The sequence below is a fragment of the Oncorhynchus mykiss genome, chromosome 5 (genome assembly GCF_013265735.2).
Source record: "Oncorhynchus mykiss isolate Arlee chromosome 5, USDA_OmykA_1.1, whole genome shotgun sequence".
Lineage (NCBI taxonomy): Eukaryota > Metazoa > Chordata > Actinopteri > Salmoniformes > Salmonidae > Oncorhynchus > Oncorhynchus mykiss.
This window is the reverse complement of record NC_048569.1, coordinates 9,495,853-9,522,245: the sequence shown is the minus strand read 5'-3', so window position 1 is coordinate 9,522,245 and position 26,393 is coordinate 9,495,853. Positions and strand designations below refer to the sequence as shown.

Here is a 26,393-nt window from a genome sequence, read left to right as displayed (position 1 = left end):
TTTAACCAGGTAGGCTAGTTGAGAACACCTTTATTTAACCAGGTAGGCTAGTTGAGAACACCTTTATTTAACCAGGTAGGCTAGTTGAGAACAAGTTCTCATTTGCAACTGCTACCTGGCCAAGATAAAGCAAAGCAGTTTGACACATAGATAGATAGATAGAGGTCTTCTCTTAACCTACCTCATTTGCACATGCTGTATATAGATTTTTATACTGTATTATTGATTGAATGTTTGTTTATTCCATGTGTAACTCTGTGTTGTTGTATGTGTCGAACTACTTTGCTTTATCTTGGCCAGGTCGCAATTGCAAATGAGAACTTGTTCTCAACTAGCCTACCTGGTTAAATAAAAATAGGCCATGGTGGCAAAGTAATTACAATATAGCAATTAAACACTGGAATGGTAGGATGTGCAGAATATGAATGTGCAAGTAGAGATACTGGGGTGCAAAGGAGCAAGATAAATAAATACAGTATGGGGTTAGATTTAGATTGGATGGGCTATAGATTTAGATTGGATGGGCTATTTACAGATGAGCTATGTACAGGTGCAGTGATCTGTGAGTTGCTCTGACAGCTGGTGATTAAAGCTAGTGAGCGAGGTAAGAGTCTCCAGCTTCAGAGATTTTTTGCAGTTCGTTCCAGTCATTGGCAGCAGAGAACTGGAAGGAGAGGCGGCCAAAGGAAATCTATTGATTTCACATGACTGGGAATCAGTGGCGGTCAGTTTAAGATGAAGGAGGACAAATTTTATTTTTAATGAGCATGGCCTTATTTCTATTACAGCATATTGGATGACTGTCATTCATATTCTATTCACCCAGCTCTATGTAACTGCGATTGTTTTAGGCTATTACATGATACTCAAATTTTCCCAATACCCATCATGAGGTTGCTACTAACTAGCCTATAAATGAAAGTTTACAATGTAGGTGCACACAGGTCGAGAGAAAATATTTAGGTGACAGACCGTGACACATGGACAGGCAGTGACATATTCAATACCACCTTGTACACTCTTGCCTGCATCTAGCTGATATAGGATTTAATCATTAGTCCAACAGTTGCAAATCCCTGTTTTGTTTCGTTTGCTTCCCAGTTTAAGAAAACGGTTTTCAACAGAATCGGCAGAATGAATACACCCCTGATTATGCGTAAACACAGTTCACTTTCATAGCAGCCACATTGTATTTTTTAAATTATTATTATTTTAACCTTTATTTAACTAGGCAAGTCAGTTAAGAACAAATTCTTATTTTCAATGACGGCCTAGGAACAGTGTTAACTGCCTTGTTCGGGGGCAGATCTTTACCTTGTCAGCTCGGGGATTTGATCTTGCAACCTTTCGGTTACTGGCCCAACGCTCTAACCACTAGGCTACCTGCCGCCCTACCTTCTCCCTTCTCTTGTGAACTTCACAAAACCGCAACACACAGCCTACATCGTTGTCACCATATTAACTAATAGAACTAACATGTTAGTGTACAGTCACTAAGCAGTTTGTCACTTACACAGGTGGACCCCAGTGGCAATAAATTAATAAAACCAAAAGCTTACCTTGACTTGCAAGAGTTCCAGTGTTGTGTTGGATACTCAGAGCACGGTGTTTGCGTAGGCTAAACTAGCTTGCTGCATTTGCTAGTAAACTGAAAGTGAAAAAAATATCTCTTTCTAGATTCTCCTTAATTTTGGAAGAAATTATTTTTTTCTAAACTGTTCATCTATTGTCTTTCTCTCTCTTTGAGTCAACTACTCACCTCATTGTATGCACTGCAGTGCTAGCTAGCTGTAGCTTATGCATTCAGTACTAGATTAATTATCTTATCCTTTGTTTGGGTGGACAACATGTCAGTTCATGCTGCAAGAGCTCTGATAGGTTGGAGGACGTCCTCCGGAAGATGTCATAATTACTGTGTCAGTTTGTGGAAGGGTGTGAGAGCAGACAGCCGTAAAAAAGTTAGCACACAGCCATACATTCTCCATACACAAACATTGGCAGTATAATTGCCCGTACTGAAGAGCTTAGTGAATGTCAATGTGGCACCGTCATAGGATGCCACTTTTCCAACAAGGCAGTTTGTCAAATTTCTGCTAGAGCAACCCCAGTCAACTGTAAATGCTGTTATTGTGAAGTGGAATCGTTAGGAGCAACAACGGCTCAGCCGCGAAGTGGTAGGCCACACAAGCTAACAGAATGAAACTGCTGAAGCGTGTAGCTTGTAAAAATTGTCTGTCTTCAGTTGCAACTGTCACTACTGAGTTCCAAACTGCCTCTGGAAGCAACGTCAGCACAATAACTGTTCATTGGGAGCTTCAAGAAATGGGTTTCCATGGCCGAGCAGCCGCACAAGCCTAAGATCGCCATGCCAAGCGTTAGCTGGAGTGGTGTAAAGCTCGCCGCCATTGGACTCTGGAGCAGTAGAAACGCATTCTCTGGAGTGATGAATCCTACTACACCATCTGGCAGTCTGACGGACAAATCTGGGTTTGGCGGATGCCAGGAGAACGCTACCTGCCCCAATGCATAGTGCCAACTGTTAAGTTAGGTGGATAAGGAATAACGGTCTGGGATTGTTTTTCATGGTTTGGACTAGGACCCTTAGTTTCAGTGAAGGGAAATCTTAACGCTACAGCATACAATGACATTCTAGATGATGGCAACAGTTTGGGCAAGCTTCTCTCCTGTTTCAGCATGAAAATGCCCACAACCATACAGAAATGGTTTGTCGAGATCGGTGTGGAAGAACTTGACTGGCCTGCACAGAGCCCTGACCTTTGTTTTGTTGATTTTCACAAATTTTACCGACTAATTAGCTGTTTTAATCGCGTAAAAATATTGGACGGAAACCTGGTTAGTCTCTCTCTGTCTCTCTCCCCCTATCTCTCTCTCTCTCTCCTCATACAAATACTCACACATTCAATCACTGTCATTTTGTTCTTTCCCTCCCTCCCTCTCTCTTCCCCTCTCCCTCCCTATCCTTCTCTCCCTCCCTCCCTCTCTCCATCTATCTATGTCTCTCTCCCCCTCTCGCTCCCGGTCCTTCTCTCTCTCTCTCTCTCTCCCCTCCTTCCCTCTCTCTCTCCCCCCTCCTTCCCTCTCTCTCTCTCCCCTTCTTTCACTCACTTTTTCTCCTTTTCTCTCTCTCTGTCTCTCTCTCACTCTTCTCTCTCCCTTTCCCACTCTCTCTCTCCCCCTCCCTCCCTCCATCTACCTCCCTGAGAATCTGATCCTCTTATTATCTGGGCCTCTCCAGATCGGGACAGTTTGATAAATGGCTGGCTATATTTTCCTTTGCTGTTATTAGGACACAAATCCACTAGCTGTCATTCAGGGCTTCTGGTGTTGTCTGTGTGTGTTTGCCGATCCTGCCTCTGATGAATGGGCTCAATAAATAAGGAGCTGCTACAGTTCATATATCACAGTGGGTGGAGCTCAACTACTGTATGTGTGTGTGTCTCTGTACGTGAAAGAGGACTCCCTCAACCGATAAAGACAGAAAAAAAGGGTGTTTATGAGAGATTATTGTTGGAATTGAGCTACACTTTTTGAAGGAAGCTCTCTTAAACACACAAGGGATGACTGATCAAGAGAATGGATAACTGTGCTATTTTTTTTCTCTCCTGATGATACAACACTGTAGCATTCTGTTATCAGCACCAAACTAGTTTAAAGGGTAGGAAACATGAGTTTTTACTCAACATTATAACAACAGTGTGATCAAAGACTTAGTTGTAGTTACGATCTGGTTACCTATAAGTACAAACAGTTGTTTTTGGGTTATTACATATTTATTAATTACCTTATTTCTGGATATCTTCTAAACTACCCACAATGTGCTATTTCTCAACAACATATGGAGGATCTACTCTGTGCTACCAAGTTGTATGCTAGCTCGGTAGCTAGTTCAAGCTGGTTAAGGTTAGCCACTAGCCATGCTAGCATGTACGATGAACAAAAATATAAACACAACATGCAACAATTTCTCAATGAGGGACATGTCTGGTGAGTATGAAGTCCATGGAAGAACTGGGACATTTTCAGCTTGGAGGAATTGTGTACAGATCCTTGCGACATGCGGCCATGTGTTATCATGCTGAAACATGAGGTGATGGCGGCGGAGGAATGGCACGACAATGGGTCTCAGGATCTCGTGTACGGTATCTCTGTGCATTCAAATTGCCATCGATAACATGCAATTGTGTTCGTTGTCCATAGCTTATGCCTGCCCCCTACCATAACCCCACCACCATGGGGCACTCTGTTCACAACGTTGACATCAGCAAACCGCTGGCCCAGTGAAGCGCCTGCTTCCCCCTCGCTTTGGTTGCTAACTCAGCCTGCACTCTTTTAAACGTTTTACCATCAGATGGTTCCCAGCCATCAATCTGTAAGTCTCTGCTCTCTCTTTGCTTTTAATCTGCGCTTAAGTTTTGGTTTTATTGTGTTAGTTGTGTTCTAGCTGGTCTCCAGTAGTTCAGCTTTAGTTTGCCAACCATAACCGTAGTGGTTGGCTAGGCTAATAGCTAAATAGCTAACTTTAGCTGGCTGGCTAGCTAGCTGCTGGCTAAGATAACTGCATATAGCTAACATTATTTGATAAATGAAGCTGTAAGCTAGGTGTTGACTCATGCACTGCTAACGTATCGTTAGTAGCCTGGTAGGGCTGAAGTTAGCAGGCTAACAGGGCTAACGTTAGCAGGTTAGTTGGCTAGCAACCTTTCAAGTTGATTTCTAACATTTCGAAAGTATTTGCTGAACATTTGAATTAAAACCAGTAGTCATGAGTGCAAACAATTTGGTTTAATTTTAAGTTATACATTTCAAGTTATTTCTATTGGAGTTTGCATTATAGTGGATAGGCTGGCTTGCCGGGTCCTCCATATTACATCAATCCCCGGAAAACATTTTCCGACATTTTCTTTGTCATTCTTCTGAATTCTGATTAGCTCTATGTCATAACTCGAAAAAAAGAAGAAAGTCTTGGGTGTTTTGATGCATATACTAATACAAATGTTTGTTACATCTGGTTACATTTATTCTACCTAACCTTTTAATATGAACCTATTAAAAAACGGGCAGCAGCCTCTTCTTTGAAATGCAGCGTGTGTGTGTGTGTGTTTGTGCAGCTATGCAGTATGTCAGAGTTCAGTGCCATTGTCTTTATGGGATGTGATTGCTGTTGCTTTCAGATGTGACCTTTTTACGCTGATAAATTGATTATACGCCGTCGTAGATGTAGGGTGGCTTTCCAGAATGCATAGTGGTCTGAGACACTGTCACTTCCCATCGCAGCTGTTAATGCAATGAGTGATCGCGCACACACAGCGATCCAGTCGCTAGCTTGGTGAAGAATTTAGGCCTCGCCTAGATGACAGTTTAACGTAGGCATACCTAAGAAGATATCATAACCATAGTGTTCTGTATTGTGTACAGGATGTGGTCTGTTAGTCTTTTTGAGATTTATTTTGTAGCACAATATATTTATTTGTAGTACAATATATTTATTTGTAGTACAATGACATAATTTGAAAAGGGGTTGTTTACATTTTATGTACTGTGCATTTTTTATGTACTGTGAATTTTCATGTACTGTGCATTTAGCCGCCGAAAAGGATAGTACCAAAAATGTTACAACCCCATACTGGTCAAAATACTGTGAGTTAAAGGAAAAGTTCACCCATTTTTAATGTTATATTGTTTTTATGCATCGCTGAGTGATGTTCTATCGATTCCCTGGGTCATTTCATGTTTTCACGTGTACCTGAGTTATTGGCATTCAAGCGGGCAGCAATTCGGGCCTGTATGACGTAGCACTGTGATAAAGTCTCTCTTACTACACTGGAAGTTAATAGGAATAATAGGAAAACGTCTATCATACATGTCAGATTTCAATACTGGCTGATGTCATAACTCGGGAGGATGTCTTCTTATATTTTTTTGCGATATTCCTACCTGAGAACTTTGTAATTTAATGGGGGGTCTAGCACATTCTTCCTATCTGTCTTGTCTGTTTAGTCCAGGGTGCATTGCAAGGTGCCATTGTCAGAGATATTATAGAAAGGAGATTGGAATCAAATGAAAGAAGGAGCGTATAATGCCCCACCCAGCAGGCTGTCGACCAATCGCGTTCCCGTTGTCATGCTGCGTCACGCAATTGCTAAGCTATTGGTCGAGCATCCCCTTCTCAAAGTATGTCGATAAACGTGCCTATTTTCCTCGAAAGTATGTAATGTCAGAATTCCAAAGCTAGATGATATTACAGAGAGCCAGTTAATTATCTCACGTCTCTGTAAAGATTTGTGATGTTGTACTTCTTGGTGACGAAATTTGTGCTAATGTTGGGTTTTTGAGCTAGCGCCCAATAGACTCACGTTCACGCGCTACTTGTCCCAGAATCATCCAGAATGCACCGTGCGGCCCATTGACGTAGCATGGGCTTTGTTTTCCATCTCCTCAAAGTATATCTGCTGTTGTGAATGTTAGACTCCACTCTGTGAAGCATCTTCAGGTTGAACATGGTGAGATTGGGGACTCCTAAACTGATAGTGTAGTTTGTTTTAGATGATTTTACAGCTAATTAGCTACTTTACATGCTGATATTTTTATTTGGTGTTATTGTGTTTGCTAGCTAGCTAGCTAGCCAGCCAGCCTGTAGGGAGAGCATTACATAGTTGACTTGAGCTGAAAAAGATTTCCACAATGATTTTCCATGTTGTTACCAACCTTATTATTACGCCAAAATGAAACATTTGTTCACAAAAAGATATTGTTCTCACATATTAGTGTTAAATTAAAGGAATGACTGGTTTTTGGTGGATTTTTCCATTAATATTTGTGAATTTAGCATTTAAAATTTTGCCAGCTATCCTTTTAACTGACTGCATGCTATATCACACCTACCTTTTTGTCTGTGTTTCCTGCTAACACCTTGTTCCAGCTGCGTAGCGACACTATCTACAATGGAATGCACTTACACTTCTCCTCCTTCCTCTCCGCACCTGTTTTCACACTTCCCATGTTTCCCCTTTTCTTTCTTTCTTTCCCTTCCCTTTCTTTTTCCCTCCTTTTGTCTGCCTGTCTGTCTGTCTGTCTGTGTGCAGGTGACTTCTATTCCCTTCTGTCCAAACTCCTAGGCGAGAGCGAGGACGTAGTCCACGTGCATAAGTATACGCCCGGCGAGGCGCAGAGTGCCCAGGCCAAACTGGTGGCTCAGATTGATAGCATAATTCAAAAGAAGGACCTGGGCTGGCCCAGTCCCAGGCTAGGCTTCCTGGACAGAGAGGATGCTATACTGGTGAGGGACAGAGTGCACAAGTTTCACCAGTTAGAGGCTACGGCCAGGCCTCCCGGGAGCAAGCTAATGCCAGCTAACGCCCTGGTCGAGATTGACGATGATGATGATGATGAAGAAGAAGGTGGGTTTTCCCGGGGGGGTGACATCAACCGTGTTTGAAAGACGTCTTTTTGCTTTGGCATGTTTCAATTCCAAGGCATGTCCTTATGTGATTTCAAATTATTATTATTGTTTACATTTATTATTATTCCCATGTCCTCCCATTTCATTGCGCTCATTAATCAGGTATAGTGAGGTTCCACATAATCACCCAGTGTTGGCGCTATAGCCTACATGCTGATGAGACTGGAAGTGTAGCTGGTCCAGGGATAACTTTAGGCTCTGAACGAACTGGTTCAGATTAAGAGACATGAAGCGAAGGCTGATTCCAGACCAGTGTTTAGCATGCCCTCTTTTGGCTCTCTTCTCAGAGGTGATTTGATTGATTGATTCATGGATTGAAATTATTAGACCATTTAAAAAAAAAACACACAGTACATAAGGGCGCTCCGCCACGTATCATTTTTAAGAAAATCATCAAGATTTACACAAAGCTTAAAGGAGTTGAAATAAGACTAGATTAGGACTTCCTGGTGTGTTTCTTTCCCCTTTGTAACATCCCTCTCTTTGTTGTTAAAACAAAGCTTGCTGACAGCTGGAAAAAAAATCTAATTGAACGTTTCGCTTGAGTAGGTTCCCTTACTCAATACCAATTGAGTTGTTTTTTTTTGTCTTTTGTACCAACCAGCTGTTAGCGAGGCGGAGCTCTTGTTGTGACTTGCTCAATTCCAGTTTCCATGTCAAATCTCAAACGACATCAGGGATACGTCCTATCGGCCCGCCCGTCCCGGCTCTATCAATCCGGTGTGGAAAATCCAATTACCAACACAAACGGGTGTAAATTAATTTGATTTCATGCATCTGCTCCTGTTTTTGGGGGCGGTGGAGAGCAGACCGGTTGGAGCGCCTTGTTGTCTCCCGGCCAGACTTTAACCAACGAATTGCCATTCCTCTCCACATCATACCATGACTTATTCATACAGCAGAGAGGCTTTCAGCTGTTTGTCTGAGGGTTGGTGCCCCAGTCGTACCTTTGAGTGCAGAAACTGCCTAGGGAAGTCAGCCAGCCAGCCAGCGTGGAATGGAGTTGCAGGCAGTGAATGTTGGCATATTGAACATCGCCTGGGTCGTGTGGTATTTGAAGATGTAAATCTGAGTTTTTCTGTGAAAGAGGATATTTGAAAAGGGCTTATGTTCTTCTATATGACGTCTTCATATTCATTACGTAAGCCCGACATAAGCACTTTACATAATCATTCATTACTTGTCATGAATCGAATTGAAGTAAACATTTTGTTGTTGTGAATGTGAAACCCTTTTAAGGCTTTGGCCTAGCGACTTTTCAACCACGTTTTAAGCACATACTTAATCCACTCAATGATTCTTGATTGAAAATGCCATTCCCGCGACATGATAGGTTATTTTCAATCATCAAACCGTTTTAATAAGGCGACGAAGTGTCCTGAGGTGTTCACTACACCTGATTGCTTATCCAGTGCTGGTGTTTACGTTCAACTGGACGTTTGACCTTTTGACCCCATTTACAGTACAGTAATGCCTTCTAGCCAAATGTCGGTCCAACCAACAATTCACAAAGTCTCTCTTGCAGCCGTTGATGTTGTTTTGTTTTTATTTATCAGAAGTTTGCAGAGTATGTTTGTGGTTGTGTGCAACATGCTCACGCTTCATTATTCTGTAGATTAATATGATTACATGCATCATTACATGTTATTGCACTCTGCTCTGTCTTATTAGCCCTATAATGAAAACCTCAATGTGGTTTCATTTCATTAGCTAAACTGTTGCAGTTAATTTTTATCCAATGCTAGCAATTTCGAAAATGTTTTTGGTCGAGGGCCATAAGACATGCTTAACATAAGCTTTGTCTCATCATGTGTTTACTTATGTCTAGTAATTGTCTACAGTGAATGGTCTTTGACCTAGTTACCATATCAACGAGAGAAGAGCACGAGCAGGAAAATCCACTCAAGCAACTAAATGTGAATAGATTTTTCAGGCTAATGCGTCAATAGTAGCCAGAAATGTGTTTACGTTCACTTCCATTAGACTCACAGCAACCTTTTTGTTTGAGCTCAGCGGCCTATCATCCTCCACTGTCCTCTCAAGAAATTCAAAAAATGGTGTCTTGCTGAATGCAGATGTTTTTTATTTTTTATTTAACCTATATTTATTTAGGAAGTCCCACTTGAAGTCAGAATACTTATTTTACAAGGGAGACCTGGCAATGTACAGTGTATGTCAAATCATTCCACTTTAGATTAATCCAAACTATTAGCAGATTAGCAGATTATTAGGAAACAGTGGGTGAGGACGTGAGACAAGAGATCCTTGCACCAGGGCGGCTAGGAATCTATTTGGTTTACATTACCCCATGCTAACGAACGACTTGCCAGATGTCATTTTTCCCTCCTTTGAAACGACCCTATGGTATTGTTAAGCTGACCACAGGTTTCTGGCGTTCCTCTCTCTCTCTGTGTGTGTGCGTGTGTGTGTGTGTGTGTGTGTGTAGAGTACCATCTGGAAGAGGTGACGGACTGGCCAGAGAGCCCACTCCAGCTGGGTCAGGTGTCCGGTTTGGCCCTGGACTCAGACGACAACCTGGTCATCTTCCACAGGGGAGACCACCAATGGGGGGTCAAGTAAGTAGCTATGATGATGTTACATATACAGTCGTGGCCAAAAGTTTTGAGAATGACACAAATATTAATTTCCACAAAGTTTGCTGCTTCAGTGTCTTTAGATATTTTTGTCAGATGTTACTATGGAATACTGAAGTATAATTACAAGCATTTTATAAGTGTCAAAGGCTTTTATTGACAATTACATGAAGTTTATGCAAAGAGTCAATATTTGCAGTGTTGACCCTTCTTTTTCCAAGACCTCTGCAATCCGCCATGGCATGCTGTCAATTAACATCTGGGCAACATCCTGACTGAGGGCAGCCCATTCTTGCATAATCAATGCTTGGACTTTGTCTTGACCACAAGTTCTAAATGGGATTAAGGTCTGGGGAGTTTCATGGCCATAGACCCAAAATAACAATGTTTTGTTCCCCGAGCCACTTAGTTATCACTTGTGCCTTATGTCTAGGTGCTCCATCATGCTGGAAAAGGCATTGTCATCACCAAACTGTTCCTGGATGGTTGGGAGAAGTTGCTCTTGGAGGATGCGTTGGTTCCATTCTGTTTTCATGGCTGTATTCTTTGGCAAATTGTGAGTGAGCCCATTCCCTTGGCTGAGAAGCAACCTCACACATAAATGGTCTCAGGATGCTTTACTGTTGGCATGACACAGGACTGATGGTTGCGCTCACCTTGTCTTCTCCGGACAAGCTTTTTTCCTGATGCCCCAAACAATCGGAAAGGGGATTCATCAGAGAAAATAACTTTACCCCAGTCCTCAGCAGTACAATCCGTGTACCTTTTGCAGAATATCAGTCTGTCCCTGATGTTTTCCTGGAGAGAAGTTGCTTCTTTGCTGCCCTTCTTGACACCAGGCCATCCTCCAAAAGTCTTCGCCTCACTGTGCGTGCAGATGCACTCACACCTGCCTGCTGCCATTCCTCAGCAAGCTCTGTACTGATCCCGCAGCTGAATCAGCTTTAGGAGACGGTCCTGGCACTTGCTGGACTTTGGTTGATTTAGGTGCAATCTTACTGGCAGCAATATCCTTGCCTGTGAAGCACTTTTTGTGCAAAGCAATGATGACGGCACGTGTTTCCTTGCAGGTAACCAACCATGTTTGACAGAGGAAAAACAATGATTCCAAGCACCACCCTCCTTTTGAAGCTTCCAGTTTGTTATTTGAACTCAATCAGCATGACAGAGTGATCTCCATTCTTGTCCTCGTCAACACTCACACTTGTGTTAACGAGAGAATCACTGACATGATGTCAGCTGGTCCTTTTGTGGCTGAAATGCAGTGGAAATGTTTTTTGAGGATTAAGTTTATTTGCATGGCAAAGAGGGACTTTGCAATTCATCTGATCACTCTTCATAACATTCTGGAGTATATGCAAATTGACATCATACAGACTGAGGCAGCAGACTTTGTGAAAAATAATATTTGTGTCATTCTCAAAACTTTTGGCCACGACTGTACTGTTATACTGTTTCCCTGCTGTACTGTTTATCTGAGAGAGGACCACTGTCTTCTTTATTTAACCATAAGATCTCTTAAAGGTGCACTCCGGGATCTTAAGCACAACAAATTCGTAAACATATTGCACAAATTGGGTAAAGTAGTACACAAAAAACGGGGACTTGTTTTGAGAGTACTTCTTTAAAGTTCTACTGTTTAAAGAGACACCTGGCAAGAATGTCAGTAAAGAAATGTATTACAGTGTGTAGGCTACTGAGGCCAAACACAACACAAACAACTCTCTCAAAGACAAAAACTTTTACAGTTTGCATTCAATGTTTCCCCTAAAATGCACTGAGAAGCGGCGCACCGCCGCTACTAAATCGTGGCTGCCACTGCAAAAATTGTTTGCAGGAAACTTGCATTAGAACTGTCAAATGTTCTCTGCTCCATGGCAAAATGTGTAGATGTGCTTTAAAACAGCAAAATGTTGTCTCTGCTGCCAAGAGAAGGGCCTCTAAAATCGTGCCATTGCCCACGCCAGGGTTTCCATCAGCCGCTAATGGCCGTAAAAAAATATATAGAAAAGCCGATAAATAAAATTGGCACCGGCCAATTGTTCAGGAGAAAAAAAAAATTCCATTGCGAAATTATGCTTTTTAGCCTATTCAAAATCAAATTGAATCAATTCAAAGTTTATTGGTCACGTGCGCCGAATACAGCAGGTGTAGGTAGACCTTACAGTGAAATGCTTACTTACAGGCCCTAACCAACAGTGCGATTTTTAAGTTAAAAAAATAGGCATTCGGTGACGTAAATAGCAATTGATGTAAATATATTTGACCATTCAATGCTTATCTGTCTATGGGTTAATTTGCATAATTCCGTGGAATTAAATTTGCCCCTGTCATGTATCTTATTTATCACGCATACAGCATACAGAGCCTTTCAGCTGTAACCAAATGGACATTTGCTCTTAGTCAGTCTACTGCCATGTGCGCATTGCTGCACTAATAATGTTAAGAAATAATGGTTTATCAACATTTTAAAAAAAAATAATAATTTTAGCCCAGGCCTACTGGTTGTATGAATTTGTGATCTATCGTCCCACAACAGTCCCAATCTGTTTAGGCAAGTTCGTTCTTGACAAGCTGACCAGTAGAATAGGTAAACTTTTCTGCTATGGGGGAAAGTAGATTGACAGGGGCTTATAGGCAGGCGTGTCGATTAAGGCTAAGGGAAGCTTTCCCTAAGTAAATTTATATAGCTTGATTAGCCAACTTCTGTCTCTACATAAAATCATTCAAAATAACCAACTAATGCATGATTTGGCCAGAGGATCATTAGCATACCCAAGCCTTAAAAAATTGCATTGCCTACAGTCTGAGCGAAAGGCAACGTGCGCAATTTGTTCAGCGTGTGTTGCAAATTCCAAATACAGTTGAAGTTGGAAGTTTACATACACTTAAGTCATTAAAACTTGTTTTTCAACCACTCCACACATTTCTTGTTAACAAACTATAGTTTTGGCAAGTCGGTGAGGACATCTACTTTGTGTATGACACAAATAATTCACTGTATCACATTTCCAGTGGGTCAGTAGTTTACATACACTAGGTTGACTGTGCCTTTAAACAGCTTGGAAAATTCCATAAAATGATGTCATGGCTTTAGAAGCTTCTGATAGGCTAATTGACATAATTTGACTCAATTGGAGGTGTACCTGTGGATGTATTTCAAGGCCGACCTTCAAACTCAGTGCCTCTTTGCTTGACATCATGTGAAAATCATAAGAAATCAGGCAAGTCCTCAGAAAAATAATTGTAGACCTCCACTAGTCTGGTTCATCAATTTCCAAACGCCTGAAGGTGCCACGCTCATCTGTTTCAAGCAATAGTACACAAGTATAAATACCATGGGACCACACAGCTGTCAAACCGCTCAGGAAGGAGACGCCTTCTGTCTCCTAGAGATGAATGTACTTTGGTGCGAAAAGTGCAAATCAATCCCAGAACAACAGCAAAGGACCTTGTGAAGATGCTGGAGGAAACAGGTACAAAAGTATCTATTTCCACAGTAAAACGAGTCCTATATCGACATAACCTGAAAGGCCGCTCGGCAAGGAAGAAGCCACTGCTCCAAACCGCCATAAAAAAGCCAGACTACGGTTTGCAACTGCAAATGGGGACAAAGATTGTACTTTTTGGAGAAACATCTTCTGGTCTGATGAAACAAAAATAGATCTGCTTGGCCATAATGATCATTGTTATGTTTGGAGGATAAAGGGGGAGGGAGGCTTGCAAGCCGAAGAACGCCATGCCAACCGTGAAGCATGGGGGTGGCAGCATCATGTTCTGGGGGTGCTTTGAGGCAGGGGGGACTGGTGCACTTCACAAAATAGATGACATCATGAGGGAGGAAAATTATGTTGATATATTGAAGCAACATCTCAAGACATCAGTCAGGGAGTTAAAGCTTGGTCGCAAATTGGTCTTCCAAATGGACAATGACCCCAAGCACACTTCCAAAGTTGTGGCAAAATGGCTTAAGGACAACAAAGTCAAGGTATTGGAGTGGCCATCACAAAGCCATGACCTCAATCCTATAGAAAATTTGTGGGTAGAACTGAAAAGGCGTGTGCGAGCCCACAAACCTGACTCAGTTACATCAGCTTTGTCAGGAGGAATGGGCCAAAATTCATCCAACTTATTGTGGGAAGTTTGTGGAAGGCTACCTGAAACGATTGAACCAAGTTCAACAATTTAAAGGCAATGCTACCAAATACTAATTGAGTGTATGTAAACTTCTGACCCATTGGGAATGTGCTGAAATAAATCATTCTCTCTACTATTATTCTGACATTTCACATTCTTAAAATAAAGTGGTGATCCTAACTGACCAAAGACAGGGAATTTTTTTACTGGGATTAAATGTCAGGAATTGTGAAAAACTGAGTTTAAGTGTATTTGGCTAAGGTGTATGTAAACTTCAGACTTCAACTGTAGATGATTGTTGAGTTGCTACTCTCAGTGAAAAGGCCCATCCATGCATATCGCACTATTTCAAAAGTACAATCACGGGAAAACATAGTTTGAGAAGAAAAGGGCTATTGCTGTAAAAAGAAGACATTGAAAAGACTCTCATCTGTCATTCAGTAATCAAAATTATCAACTTAGTGGCCTCCCAGGTGGCGCATTGGTCTAAGGCACTGCATCGCAGTGCTAGCTGTGCCACCAGAGACTCTGGGTTCGAGCAGCCGTCTGCGACCGGGAGGTCCATGGGGCGACGCACAATTGGCCTAGCCTCGTCCGGGTTAGTGAGGGTTTGGCTGGTAGGGATATCCTTGTCTCATCGCGCACTAGCGACTCCTGTGGCGGGCCGGGCGCAGTGCGCGCTGACCAGGTCGCTAGGTGCACGGTGTTTCCTCCGACACATTGGTGCGGCTGGCTTCCGGGTTGGATGCGCGCTGTGCTAAGAAGCAGTGCGGCTTGGTTGGGTTGTGTTTCGGAGGATGCACGGCTCTCCCGAGCTAGTACGGGACTTTTAGCGATGAGACAAGACAGTAACTACTAACAATTGGATACCACGAAATTGGGGAGAAAAAGGGGTAAAAAAAAAAAAATACAATTGTATCAACTTAATTGAGCGAACAACAGTAGGCCTATAGCCTATCTTGTTGGCACCAGCGAGAGCATCGGCCATGCCCCTCCCCTGGTGAGTGCTCACTGCGCATATTCACCCTTAATCAGTGCCGCTTAAAAGTTTGTTATTGGACAATGGACGTCATATTCATTTCCTGTCTCCCCTTCTCGTAGGCATATTATATGGACAACATTGCTTTTATGGATTGTTTGTCCCTGTCAGCAGAGTAGTCTACCCTGTAATTTGTCGTATTATAAAAGATTCTGCTAATGTCTCCAGTCATATAAAGTGTAGTTGAATTGCTTTAAATATGTTTTTCCCAATGCAAAGAAAGACGACACGTTAACGTTATGTTGTCAGTCGTGCATTGAACGATCTATTTTGCGAACAGTGATTGAGATATAATATTATCAGAAATTATGACTATCCAATCTACTCATCACGTTACCCTTACAAAAGGACTGCAGTTTTGAAACTGCTGTTAAATTGCAGAAACTGCAGTTGACTGTGGTGTTTTCGATGCAGTAATATACTATAATATTATACTGCACTCTAACTGCAGTTACACTGCAAAATTACTGTAGTAAAACATAAATAATATTTGGGACACAGTATTTGCAGCATACTGCAGCTACACTGCAGTCTGACTGCAATCTTTTTTGTAAGGGTAGGAATTGTAGGCCATCTTACCCAAGTCTACAAATGCAATGATGTATGGAATGCTTTGTTATAAAGATGCATTTTTATGGTGAAAATGTGCTCCCCTAAACTTGGAACTCACGCTCTGCCTATGCATAGACTAGTGATTTAGCTGTTCATTACTTGTCTTGTTGGCTGAGGAAAAGTAAATGTGGACAGTTATGCCGCATTCACGCGCTAGTCGGAACTAGGTAAACTTTGGAAATATCCATCTTGCTAACTGATTTGAACGTGGCACATGTTTAACTACAACCTATTAGCGAGTCGAACATTTCTGAGTTTCCTAGTTCCGACTAGCACGCGAACGCGACGTCATTCTAACGCCTTCAAAGTGCTCGGTAAGGACACACGTCATTGCCTCATCGATTTGCACGTTCTGTGAAGACGAATTACCATAATCTTAATGTGATTTCTGTCATTCTGATCACCGTGGGTGGATGCCCTAATTAGGTTACCGGTATACTTCTCAAATGTCCCGTAAATTAAAATGCTGACGGTCAAATGCCCAATGCCACATTTTCATTACGGAAACCTTGGCCCACGCCCACTTTCACCGCTGCTGAAAAGAATCCTAGGATAAACATTGGCATTGTCTTGCATTGCAACACTTCCAAGTCTAATCTTTAGAAAGCTGGAAATCGATGTTCCTGGTGCTGGTGCTTAATATTCAGACAATGACACCATTTCCTCTCATCTCAGTCTATTGGAGCTTAATATTCAGATCATGACACCATTTCCTCTCATCTCGGTCTATTGTGAAGTGCTCCATACAACTACTCAGACATTTTTGACTTTATCAGACTGTCAGCGATGTCCAAATACTTTTATATGGACTTTTGGACCGGAGATAATTTAGACCTATCACCTATGTCTACTTACCCACATCCATTCAGATCAGTGGTGAATGGAATACAAGGGGGACAAGTAATTTAAGAGTGTTGGGATATTTTCCCTGGTCTGTCCACTGTGCAAACAAACTGCAAACAAACTGACTTTTGAGATTAGCTCCAGGCACAGGCACAAACCAGTTTAGTGAGGCTGAAGTAATGGATAATTGCAAATAGATCGTCAGTTAGTGAAGTCCCTTCTCTCGAATGATCCAGTTTTACTTTCCTCCAAATCAGATAAGACTTTTATGTAGATAGTGGTGCATCCCTTTAAGGCTGTGTGGGTGTGTCCTAAATGGAACTCTTTCCCTGTTTAGTGCACTACTTTTGACCAGGGCCCACTATGTCGGGAATAAGGTGCAATTTGGGATGCAGCCTGTGTCTCTTGATGTTTGGCAGGCTGAGCCCAAGGTTCCTTCTGTCTTTATGTTTCAAACTGTTTGTTTTGTTCAGAGGGAGCAATAGGGATACAGTCTGTAGACTGGAGTCAGTAATTGGGGCACTGTGTTCCTCCAGTGTTCAGGGTTGTAACCTGTCACTAGGCCAGGAATATGTAGATCACCATGCAAATTCAAACCTCTCCCAGGTGTCCTGATTAGCATAAATAGACAGGCAATCTGGGCAAAGTGATGAAAGAGTGAAGACGCAATCGGCTTTGGTGATGTGTTTTAAAAAAAAAACTGGTTTCTGAATTCGTGATTGTAACTTTTGGTAACAGTAACCAGGTTTCCATCCAACCTTTTTTGTGAGTAAAGTACAGGTCGGATAAAAAATTTAATGACGGCAAATGTTGACAAAACAAAATACACTAGACAAGGTGGGATTTTTTTGTGTCGGTACAATGAATTTAGGAGAGAAATGTTTGTGGAAGCTCTTTTATGCACAACAACCATCATATCGAAGTAAACTTGGGAGTCACACGATGACATGTTGTGTGGTCCTCCCGCTACGACTCCTCAGGAAGCATGCAGTTTATTAGGAAACAGAAGAAATACATTATCATAAACTTCACAGGGTGGTGAAAGTGCACTGTGATGAGCTTGATGCTCCTTTCCAATAAATATCGAGGGTTTTATTCCGGTGACATGATGATCCATTCTTGGCTGCCGTTTGACTTTTGTTCATAATAATAATTGTGTAGGATAGGAATGGGGCGGCAGGGTAGCTAGTGGTTAGAGCATTGGACTAGTAACCGGAAGGTTGCAAGTTCAAATCCCCGAGCTGACAAGGTACAAATCTGTCGTTCTGCCCCTGAACAAGGCAGTTAGCCCACTGTTCCTAGGCCCTCATTGAAAATAATAATTTTTTCTTAACTGACTTAACTAGTTAAATAAAGGTTAAAAAATAAATAAATAAATGTGCGCTGTTGCGCTGTAGCGAACACGTGCTAATCAGAGTTTGCACACTTGCTATATAATGCAATATTTCTTGTGAGAAAACCATCAGTAGAGTTGAAAATGCGATGGAAACCCATTTAACTTGTATTTTTTATTTCAACTCTACTGATGGAGTTTATGTGAATTTAACCGCAAAAGGTATTTTATGTGGACTATGTCATCACGCACAGCACTTTATCTGAAACATATCAATTTGATGTAAACATCTCTGGAGGGAAAATGTGGATTTTATAATATTTACATGAAAGTTGGTTGACAATTGGATGGAAACCTAGCTAGTGTAGTATACGGATCACATATTAGGCACTAATTTTGCAGTTTATAAGTGTGTATAGAAATAGCTGTAAAAAGCGTAGTGAAGAAGATTCACAATAATTGAGTTTACAACAAAAACATGTTTTTTTAAATGACCAAACCGTGTGTTTCTATAAATATATAATATAATATTTTAACCTATTTAACTAGGCAAGTCAGTTAAGAAGAAATTCTTATGTACAATGACGGCATACCCCCGGCCAAACCCAGACGACGCTGGGTCAATTGAGCGCCGCCCTATGGGTCTCCCGATCACGGCCGTTTGTGATACAGCCTGGAATCGAACCAGGGTCTGTAGTGGCGCTTCTAGCACTGAGATGCAGTGCCTTAGACTGCTGCACCACTCAGTCTCAATTAGCCTAATCATTGCCTGGCTTCTGAGCTTCCCTCTTCCTACTGCTGACCATGACCAAAGCAGAGTCAATTTGAAGGGCCTAATTAGTTATCCCAGTGCATGTGTCCAGCTCCAGTGATGTGGCCCATATCAATTACAGGAATGTGCCATATTATATCAGTTAGAAAATGCAGAAATCGCTCTGCCATTTCCTGGTTGCTAAAATTCTAATAGTTCTCCTAATTTCAGTTTGTGACAAAACAAGCAATGTATAGAGAATCATTGTACCTAAACCGCTGTGAAATATATTTTCAATAACCCAAAATATTGTATTTTTTAGCTTGTTTGAAACTGGTCTACAAAACCGAAAACAAAAGACTACGTAAAACTAAACTTAAGAACGGGTAGCATAGAGAGAGTGCACATAGAACATATCTTACTGCTTCTTAGACCTTCTTTCAATGAGAATGACTGATCTATAACTAGATTTCTATGTGAATTTGGTCTTGTCGCCCAAAAAGTTACATATTGCAGCTGTCGTGTCTTTACTATCATTAAATGAAGACTCTGTAATTGGTATTACGCGATTAAACTGATTAATCATGCAACTGTAATTAACTAGGAAGTCGGGGCACCAAAGAAAATATTCAGATTACAATGTTGTAATTTTCCTAATATAACTTTTCTGATATTTTATAACTGATCAATTAGTCTTCGAATTAATGAATTATTTACTTTACCTCACGTTAGTCTCATTCCATTTTACGTGACGTAAATTGTTGGTTATCTGCACGAACCCAGTCTTCACTATGAGTCATCCATACATCAATTGTCTTAAATCATTTATTTACTAACTAAGTAATTCACAGAACTGCATAAACAAACAAACAAAGTAAAAATGGTTACAAGAAATGATAGGGGAATGTGCCCTAGTGGGCTAAACCGGCATGGCGGCTTGTTGTACAAAAGGGAGGTGGGGGTCGACTGAGATGACAACACACAGTTGATAATTATAACAATTGAAATGCTAATCCTTTGCACATGAACGCTCACTCATTCGGGAACAATTGCCATCAATATATATATTTACGCTCAGTGTGTCGTCTTGATCGCTGTTGAAAAGTTAATTTCTGTTGGAGAGTTTTCTCTCTCTCTCTCTCTCTCTCTCTCCCTCCTCTCTCTCCTCTCTCTCCTCTCTCTCTCTCTCTCTCTCTCTCTCCTCTCTCTCCTCTCTCTCCTCTCTCTCTCTCTCTCTCTGTGTCGTGGTTAGAATGGATTGTTCAGAGTGACATTCATTCATTTTGTTATAGATGTTTCCCCCGTCTTCGTTCTTCGCGTTCAATGATACCGAATTCCTAGCTGCAGACTAGTAATTAATATCAAAGACTTGTTCTTATTCTGTCGGTATCGATAGTCTAAGAGTTTAACCACGTGGTATGGTTAAAAGATTCAGCAATCGTCTCAAGCTTTGTCCTCTCGTGATTGAGAGAAAACACGGTCTGTAACCTTTGTCCTCTCATAATTGAGAAAAACATGGTCTGTTGAGGAATTCTCAAGGTTGGGGTTTTATTCGGAATTGCAGAAAAGGGCCTGTCCCAGGATGCCTGTGAGGTGGAAGAAATTCCTTTGTTCTCTATGAAACTTCACTCTGTCTCTATACTGTGTGGCCATGCGGCAGGATCTTCCTGGAATTTACGACCTCTCTGACCACAGCAGCCTAGTTGTAGGAGGCAGGGAGAGGGAGATGGGGCTTGCTGTACCCAAAGAGGTCAACGCCATGACACAGCTTTAAAATATTTTACACAAAAAAATTATTTTAGTGTTTTGTTCATTAGTCCACTGTTGATATGGTTCCAGAAAAATGTGCTTGTCAGCAGTTAAGTTGTATCTTTCAGTACAAATTAAAAATTGTCATGACATACTAAAATATGTTTTAGAAGAAAAATATCCCTTTAACTGGCCAAGACTCTCCCTGTCAAATAACATAAATTTCATGAGCCGCCAACGTGATCCACCATGCGCTAACAGGCAAAAGCTAATTCCGCTAACTGCCCTTGCCTCAGTGCTCTTAAGACTCTGGAGCCAGATGAGACGGGAAAATGAATTAGCTAGGTCATTAGGTGAGAACGGATAGTCCCTCTCTATATCAGTCATCAGTATACACCCCAGCTACAGTTCGTTATTTACTGCTATCCTACCTTAAACTCGTTAAGCTCTTGAAGCTGATGTTGTCCTGCGTAATTCATCAAAGGTCAAAAGTTCAGGGATGTGAACAAATGTGTCCCAGGTGGTGTTCATTGACGAACGCAGATTTGTTTCATAGACTAGATAGAGGCGTGATTTATTATATATTCTGTGCTTACTCCACTATAGAGACATTACTGAGTTTGTTAGGTATAAGGCATTGTTTTTCTATCGAGGAGTCCACAGGGAGTTCGAGGATGAAAGTGAGGGATCGGAAACCAAGAGTGAAAGTTGGGGTCCTCTGTTATTTTTTGGTGAATTCCAGAAGGGACTGATTATAGCAGGGACTCAGGAAGAGTTCAAGGTATTTGTTTAAGTATTTGGGATTGTTTGAGTGAATCATTTGTACGATTTTGTCACTTTTGTGTCCGTGTCGCCTCCCCCTTTGATGGAAACCTCCCGATTTAAGTAATAGCGTTCCCCTTCAAACAAACAAAACAAGGTTGCGTTCCAAATGGCACCCTATTCCCTATATAGTACACTACTTTTGACAAAGGGCTCTGGTCAAAAGTAGTTCATGATATAGTAGGTAATAGTGAGCCGTTTGGGGCACCCAACACCTTTGTTGTCTCAGACAATTTTATACGTTTTCTCTGTATTTTAACACAAGTCATTCTCCTTCCGTTGCAGCTCCTTCGACAACAGCGGCAAATACCAGCAGCAGTCCCTGGGTCCCATTCAACAGTCCACCATTCTCGTGGTGGATCCCGTCAAAGGCAGCGTACTCAAGGCCTCCGGAAGAAATATGTAAGAAGCGTTACCACCGCTGTGCAAACGAGGGCAATTAGGCATTTTGAGACATAATAGATGTCTTACGTAATAAGCACACAGGCTTTGTCCAAAATAGCACTCTTATTTCCTATGTAGTGCACTAAGTAGACTCCTAGGACGTGATGTTGTTGTCTTCATTCAAAGCATTTAAGGAGTGTTTTCTCCGTGTGCTCGGCAGGTTTTACTTGCCTCATGGAATCACCACGGACAAGGACAATAACTACTGGGTCACGGACGTGGCGCTTCATCAGGTGAGAACCATAGTGTTCACATCCTCACTGGCCTTGGTCAGGTGAGAACCATAGTGTTCACATCCTCACTGGCCTTGGTCAGGTGAGAACCATAGTGTTCACATCTTCACTGGCCTTGGTCAGGTGAGAACCATAGTGTTCACATCCTCACTGGCCTTGGTCAGGTGAGAACCATAGTGTTCACATCCTCACTGGCCTTGGTCAGGTGAGAACCATAGTGTTCACATCCTCACTGGCCTTGGTCAGGTGAGAACCATAGTGTTCACATCCTCACTGGCCTTGGTCAGGTGAGAACCATAGTGTTCACATCCTCACTGGCCTTGGTCAGGTGAGAACCATAGTGTTCACATCCTCACTGGCCTTGGTCAGGTGAGAACCATAGTGTTCACATCCTCACTGGCCTTGGTCAGGTGAGAACCATAGTGTTCACATCCTCACTGGCCTTGGTCAGGTGAGAACCATAGTGTTCACATCCTCACTGGCCTTGGTCAGGTGAGAACCATAGTGTTCACATCCTCACTGACCGTGGTCAGGTGATAACCATAGTGTTCACATCCTCACTGGCCTTGGTCAGGTGAGAACCATCGTGTTCACATCCTCACTGGCCTTGGTCAGGTGATAACCATAGTGTTCACATCCTCACTGGCCTTGGTCAGGTGAGAACCATAGTGTTCACATCCTCACTGGCCTTGGTCAGGTGAGAACCATAGTGTTCACATCCTCACTGGCCTTGGTCAGGTGAGAACCATAGTGTTCACATCCTCACTGGCCTTGGTCAGGTGATAACCATAGTGTTCACATCTTCACTGACCTTGGTCAGGTGAGAACCATAGTGTTCACATCCTCACTGGCCTTGGTCAGGTGAGAACCATAGTGTTCACATCCTCACTGGCCTTGGTCAGGTGATAACCATAGTGTTCACATCCTCACTGGCCTTGGTCAGGTGAGAACCATAGTGTTCACATCCTCACTGGCCTTGGTCAGGTGAGAACTATAGTGTTCACATCCTCACTGGCCTTGGTCAGGTGAGAACTATAGTGTTCACATCCTCACTGGCCTTTGTCAGGTGAGAACTATAGTGTTCACATCCTCACTGGCCTTGGTCAGGTGAGAACCATAGTGTTCACATCCTCACTGGCCTTGGTCAGGTGAGAACTATAGTGTTCACATCCTCACTGGCCTTTGTCAGGTGAGAACCATAGTGGTCACATCCTCACTGGCCTTGGTCAGGTGAGAACCATAGTGCTCACATCCTCACTGGCCTTGGTCAGGTGAGAACCATAGTGTTCACATCTTCACTGGCCTTGGTCAGGTGAGAACCATAGTGTTCACATCCTCACTGGCCTTGGTCAGGTGAGAACCATAGTGTCACATCCTCACTGGCCTTGGTCAGGTGAGAACCATAGTGTTCACATCCTCACTGGCCTTGGTCAGGTGAGAACCATAGTGTTCACATCCTCACTGGCCTTGGTCAGGTGAGAACCATAGTGTTCACATCCTCACTGGCCTTGGTCAGGTGAGAACCATAGTGTTCACATCCTCACTGGCCTTGGTCAGGTGAGAACCATAGTGTCACATCCTCACTGGCCTTGGTCAGGTGAGAACCATAGTGTTCACATCCTCACTGGCCTTGGTCAGGTGAGAACCATAGTGTTCACATCCTCACTGGCCTTGGTCAGGTGAGAACCATAGTGTTCACATCCTCACTGGCCTTGGTCAGGTGAGAACCATAGTGTTCACATCCTCACTGGCCTTGGTCAGGTGAGAACCATAGTGTTCACATCCTCACTGGCCTTGGTCAGGTGATAACCATAGAGGTCACATCTTCACTGGCCTTGGTCAGGTGAGAACCATAGTGTTCACATCCTCACTGGCCTTGGTCAGGTGAGAATCATAGTGTTCACATCCTCACTGGCCTTGGTCAGGTGATAACCATAGTGTTCACATCCTCACTGGCCTTGGTCAGGTGAGAACCATAGTGTTCACATCCTCACTGGCCTTGGTCAGGTGAGAACCATAGTGTTCACATCCTCACTGGCCTTGGTCAGGTGATAACCATAGTGTTCACATCCTCACTGGCCTTGGTCAGGTGAGAACCATAGTGTTCACATCCTCACTGGCCTTGGTCAGGTGAGAACTATAGTGTTCACATCCTCACTGGCCTTGGTCAGGTGAGAACTATAGTGTTCACATCCTCACTGGCCTTTGTCAGGTGAAACCCATAGTGTTCACATCCTCACTGGCCTTGGTCAGGTGAGAACCATAGTGTTCACATCCTCACTGGCCTTGGTCAGGTGAGAACCATAGTGTTCACATCTTCACTGGCCTTGGTCAGGTGAGAACCATAGTGTTCACATCCTCACTGGCCTTGGTCAGGTGAGAACCATAGTGTCACATCCTCACTGGCCTTGGTCAGGTGAGAACCATAGTGTTCACATCCTCACTGGCCTTGGTCAGGTGAGAACCATAGTGTTCACATCCTCACTGGCCTTGGTCAGGTGATAACCATAGTGTTCACATCTTCACTGACCTTGGTCAGGTGATAACCATAGTGTTCACATCCTCACTGACCTTGGTCAGGTGAGAACCATAGTGTTCACATCCTCACTGGCCTTGGTCAGGTGAGAACCATAGTGTTCACATCCTCACTGGCCTTGGTCAGGTGATAACCATAGTGTTCACATCCTCACTGGCCTTGGTCAGGTGAGAACCATAGTGTTCACATCCTCACTGGCCTTGGTCAGGTGAGAACTATAGTGTTCACATCCTCACTGGCCTTTGTCAGGTGAGAACCATAGTGGTCACATCCTCACTGGCCTTGGTCAGGTGAGAACCATAGTGCTCACATCCTCACTGGCCTTGGTCAGGTGAGAACCGTAGTGTTCACATCTTCACTGGCCTTGGTCTGGTGAGAACCATAGTGTTCACATCCTCACTGGCCTTGGTCAGGTGAGAACCATAGTGTCACATCCTCACTGGCCTTGGTCAGGTGAGAACCATAGTGTTCACATCCTCACTGGCCTTGGTCAGGTGAGAACCATAGTGTTCACATCCTCACTGGCCTTGGTCAGGTGAGAACCATAGTGTTCACATCCTCACTGGCCTTGGTCAGGTGAGAACCATAGTGTTCACATCCTCACTGGCCTTGGTCAGGTGAGAACCATAGTGTCACATCCTCACTGGCCTTGGTCAGGTGAGAACCATAGTGTTCACATCCTCACTGGCCTTGGTCAGGTGAGAACCATAGTGTTCACATCCTCACTGGCCTTGGTCAGGTGAGAACCATAGTGTTCACATCCTCACTGGCCTTGGTCAGGTGAGAACCATAGTGTTCACATCCTCACTGGCCTTGGTCAGGTGAGAACCATAGTGTTCACATCCTCACTGGCCTTGGTCAGGTGATAACCATAGAGGTCACATCTTCACTGGCCTTGGTCAGGTGAGAACCATAGTGTTCACATCCTCACTGGCCTTGGTCAGGTGAGAATCATAGTGTTCACATCCTCACTGGCCTTGGTCAGGTGATAACCATAGTGTTCACATCCTCACTGGCCTTGGTCAGGTGAGAACCATAGTGTTCACATCCTCACTGGCCTTGGTCAGGTGAGAACCATAGTGTTCACATCCTCACTGGCCTTGGTCAGGTGAGAACCATAGTGTTCACATCCTCACTGGCCTTGGTCAGGTGAGAACCATAGTGTTCACATCCTCACTGGCCTTGGTCAGGTGAGAACCATAGTGTTCACATCCTCACTGGCCTTGGTCAGGTGATAACCATAGTGTTCACATCCTCACTGGCCTTGGTCAGGTGAGAACCATAGTGGTCACATCCTCACTGGCCTTGGTCAGGTGAGAACCATAGTGGTCACATCCTCACTGGCCATATGAAATGTGTCTGATTGAGCCGGCATATGCTACCATATAAAATGTCTGATTGAGCCGGCATATGCTACCATATAAAATGTCTGATTGAGCCGGCATATGCTACCATATGAAATGTCTGATTGAGCAGGCATATGCTACCATATGAAATGTCTGATTGAGCCGGCATATGCTACCATATGCTATGTCTGATTGAGCCGGCATATGCTACCATATGCAATGTCTGATTGAGCAGGCATATGCTACCATATGAAATGCCTTATTGAGCCGGCATATGCTACCATATGAAATGTCTGATTGAGCCGGCATATGCTACCATATGAAATGTCTGATTGAGCCGGCATATGCTACCATATGAAATGTCTGATTGAGCCGGCACATGCTACCATATGGCATGAAAGGGGCTCACTTGTCATGTACCAAGAACCACTACTATAGTTGCCAATGAGTTGTACTGTTGTAACATTTGGCTTT

General features: G+C 43.0%; 1 protein-coding gene across 5 annotated transcripts in view; it reads left to right on the top strand.

Annotated features, from left to right (window-relative positions):
- Positions 1 to 26,393, top strand: part of pam (peptidylglycine alpha-amidating monooxygenase) — a 156,090-nt gene that overhangs the window by 88,305 nt on the left and 41,392 nt on the right. For 4 of the 5 annotated variants that reach the window (XM_036976720.1, XM_036976721.1, XM_036976719.1 and 1 more), the window contains 4 exons: positions 7,104 to 7,418; positions 9,927 to 10,056; positions 21,646 to 21,762; positions 21,965 to 22,037. In XM_036976720.1, coding sequence (XP_036832615.1) covers positions 7,104 to 7,418; positions 9,927 to 10,056; positions 21,646 to 21,762; positions 21,965 to 22,037 — 635 coding nt within the window. The remainder of the gene's footprint in view (positions 1 to 7,103; positions 7,419 to 9,926; positions 10,057 to 21,645; positions 21,763 to 21,964; positions 22,038 to 26,393) is intronic. The other variant, XM_036976722.1, reaches the window with a different exon arrangement.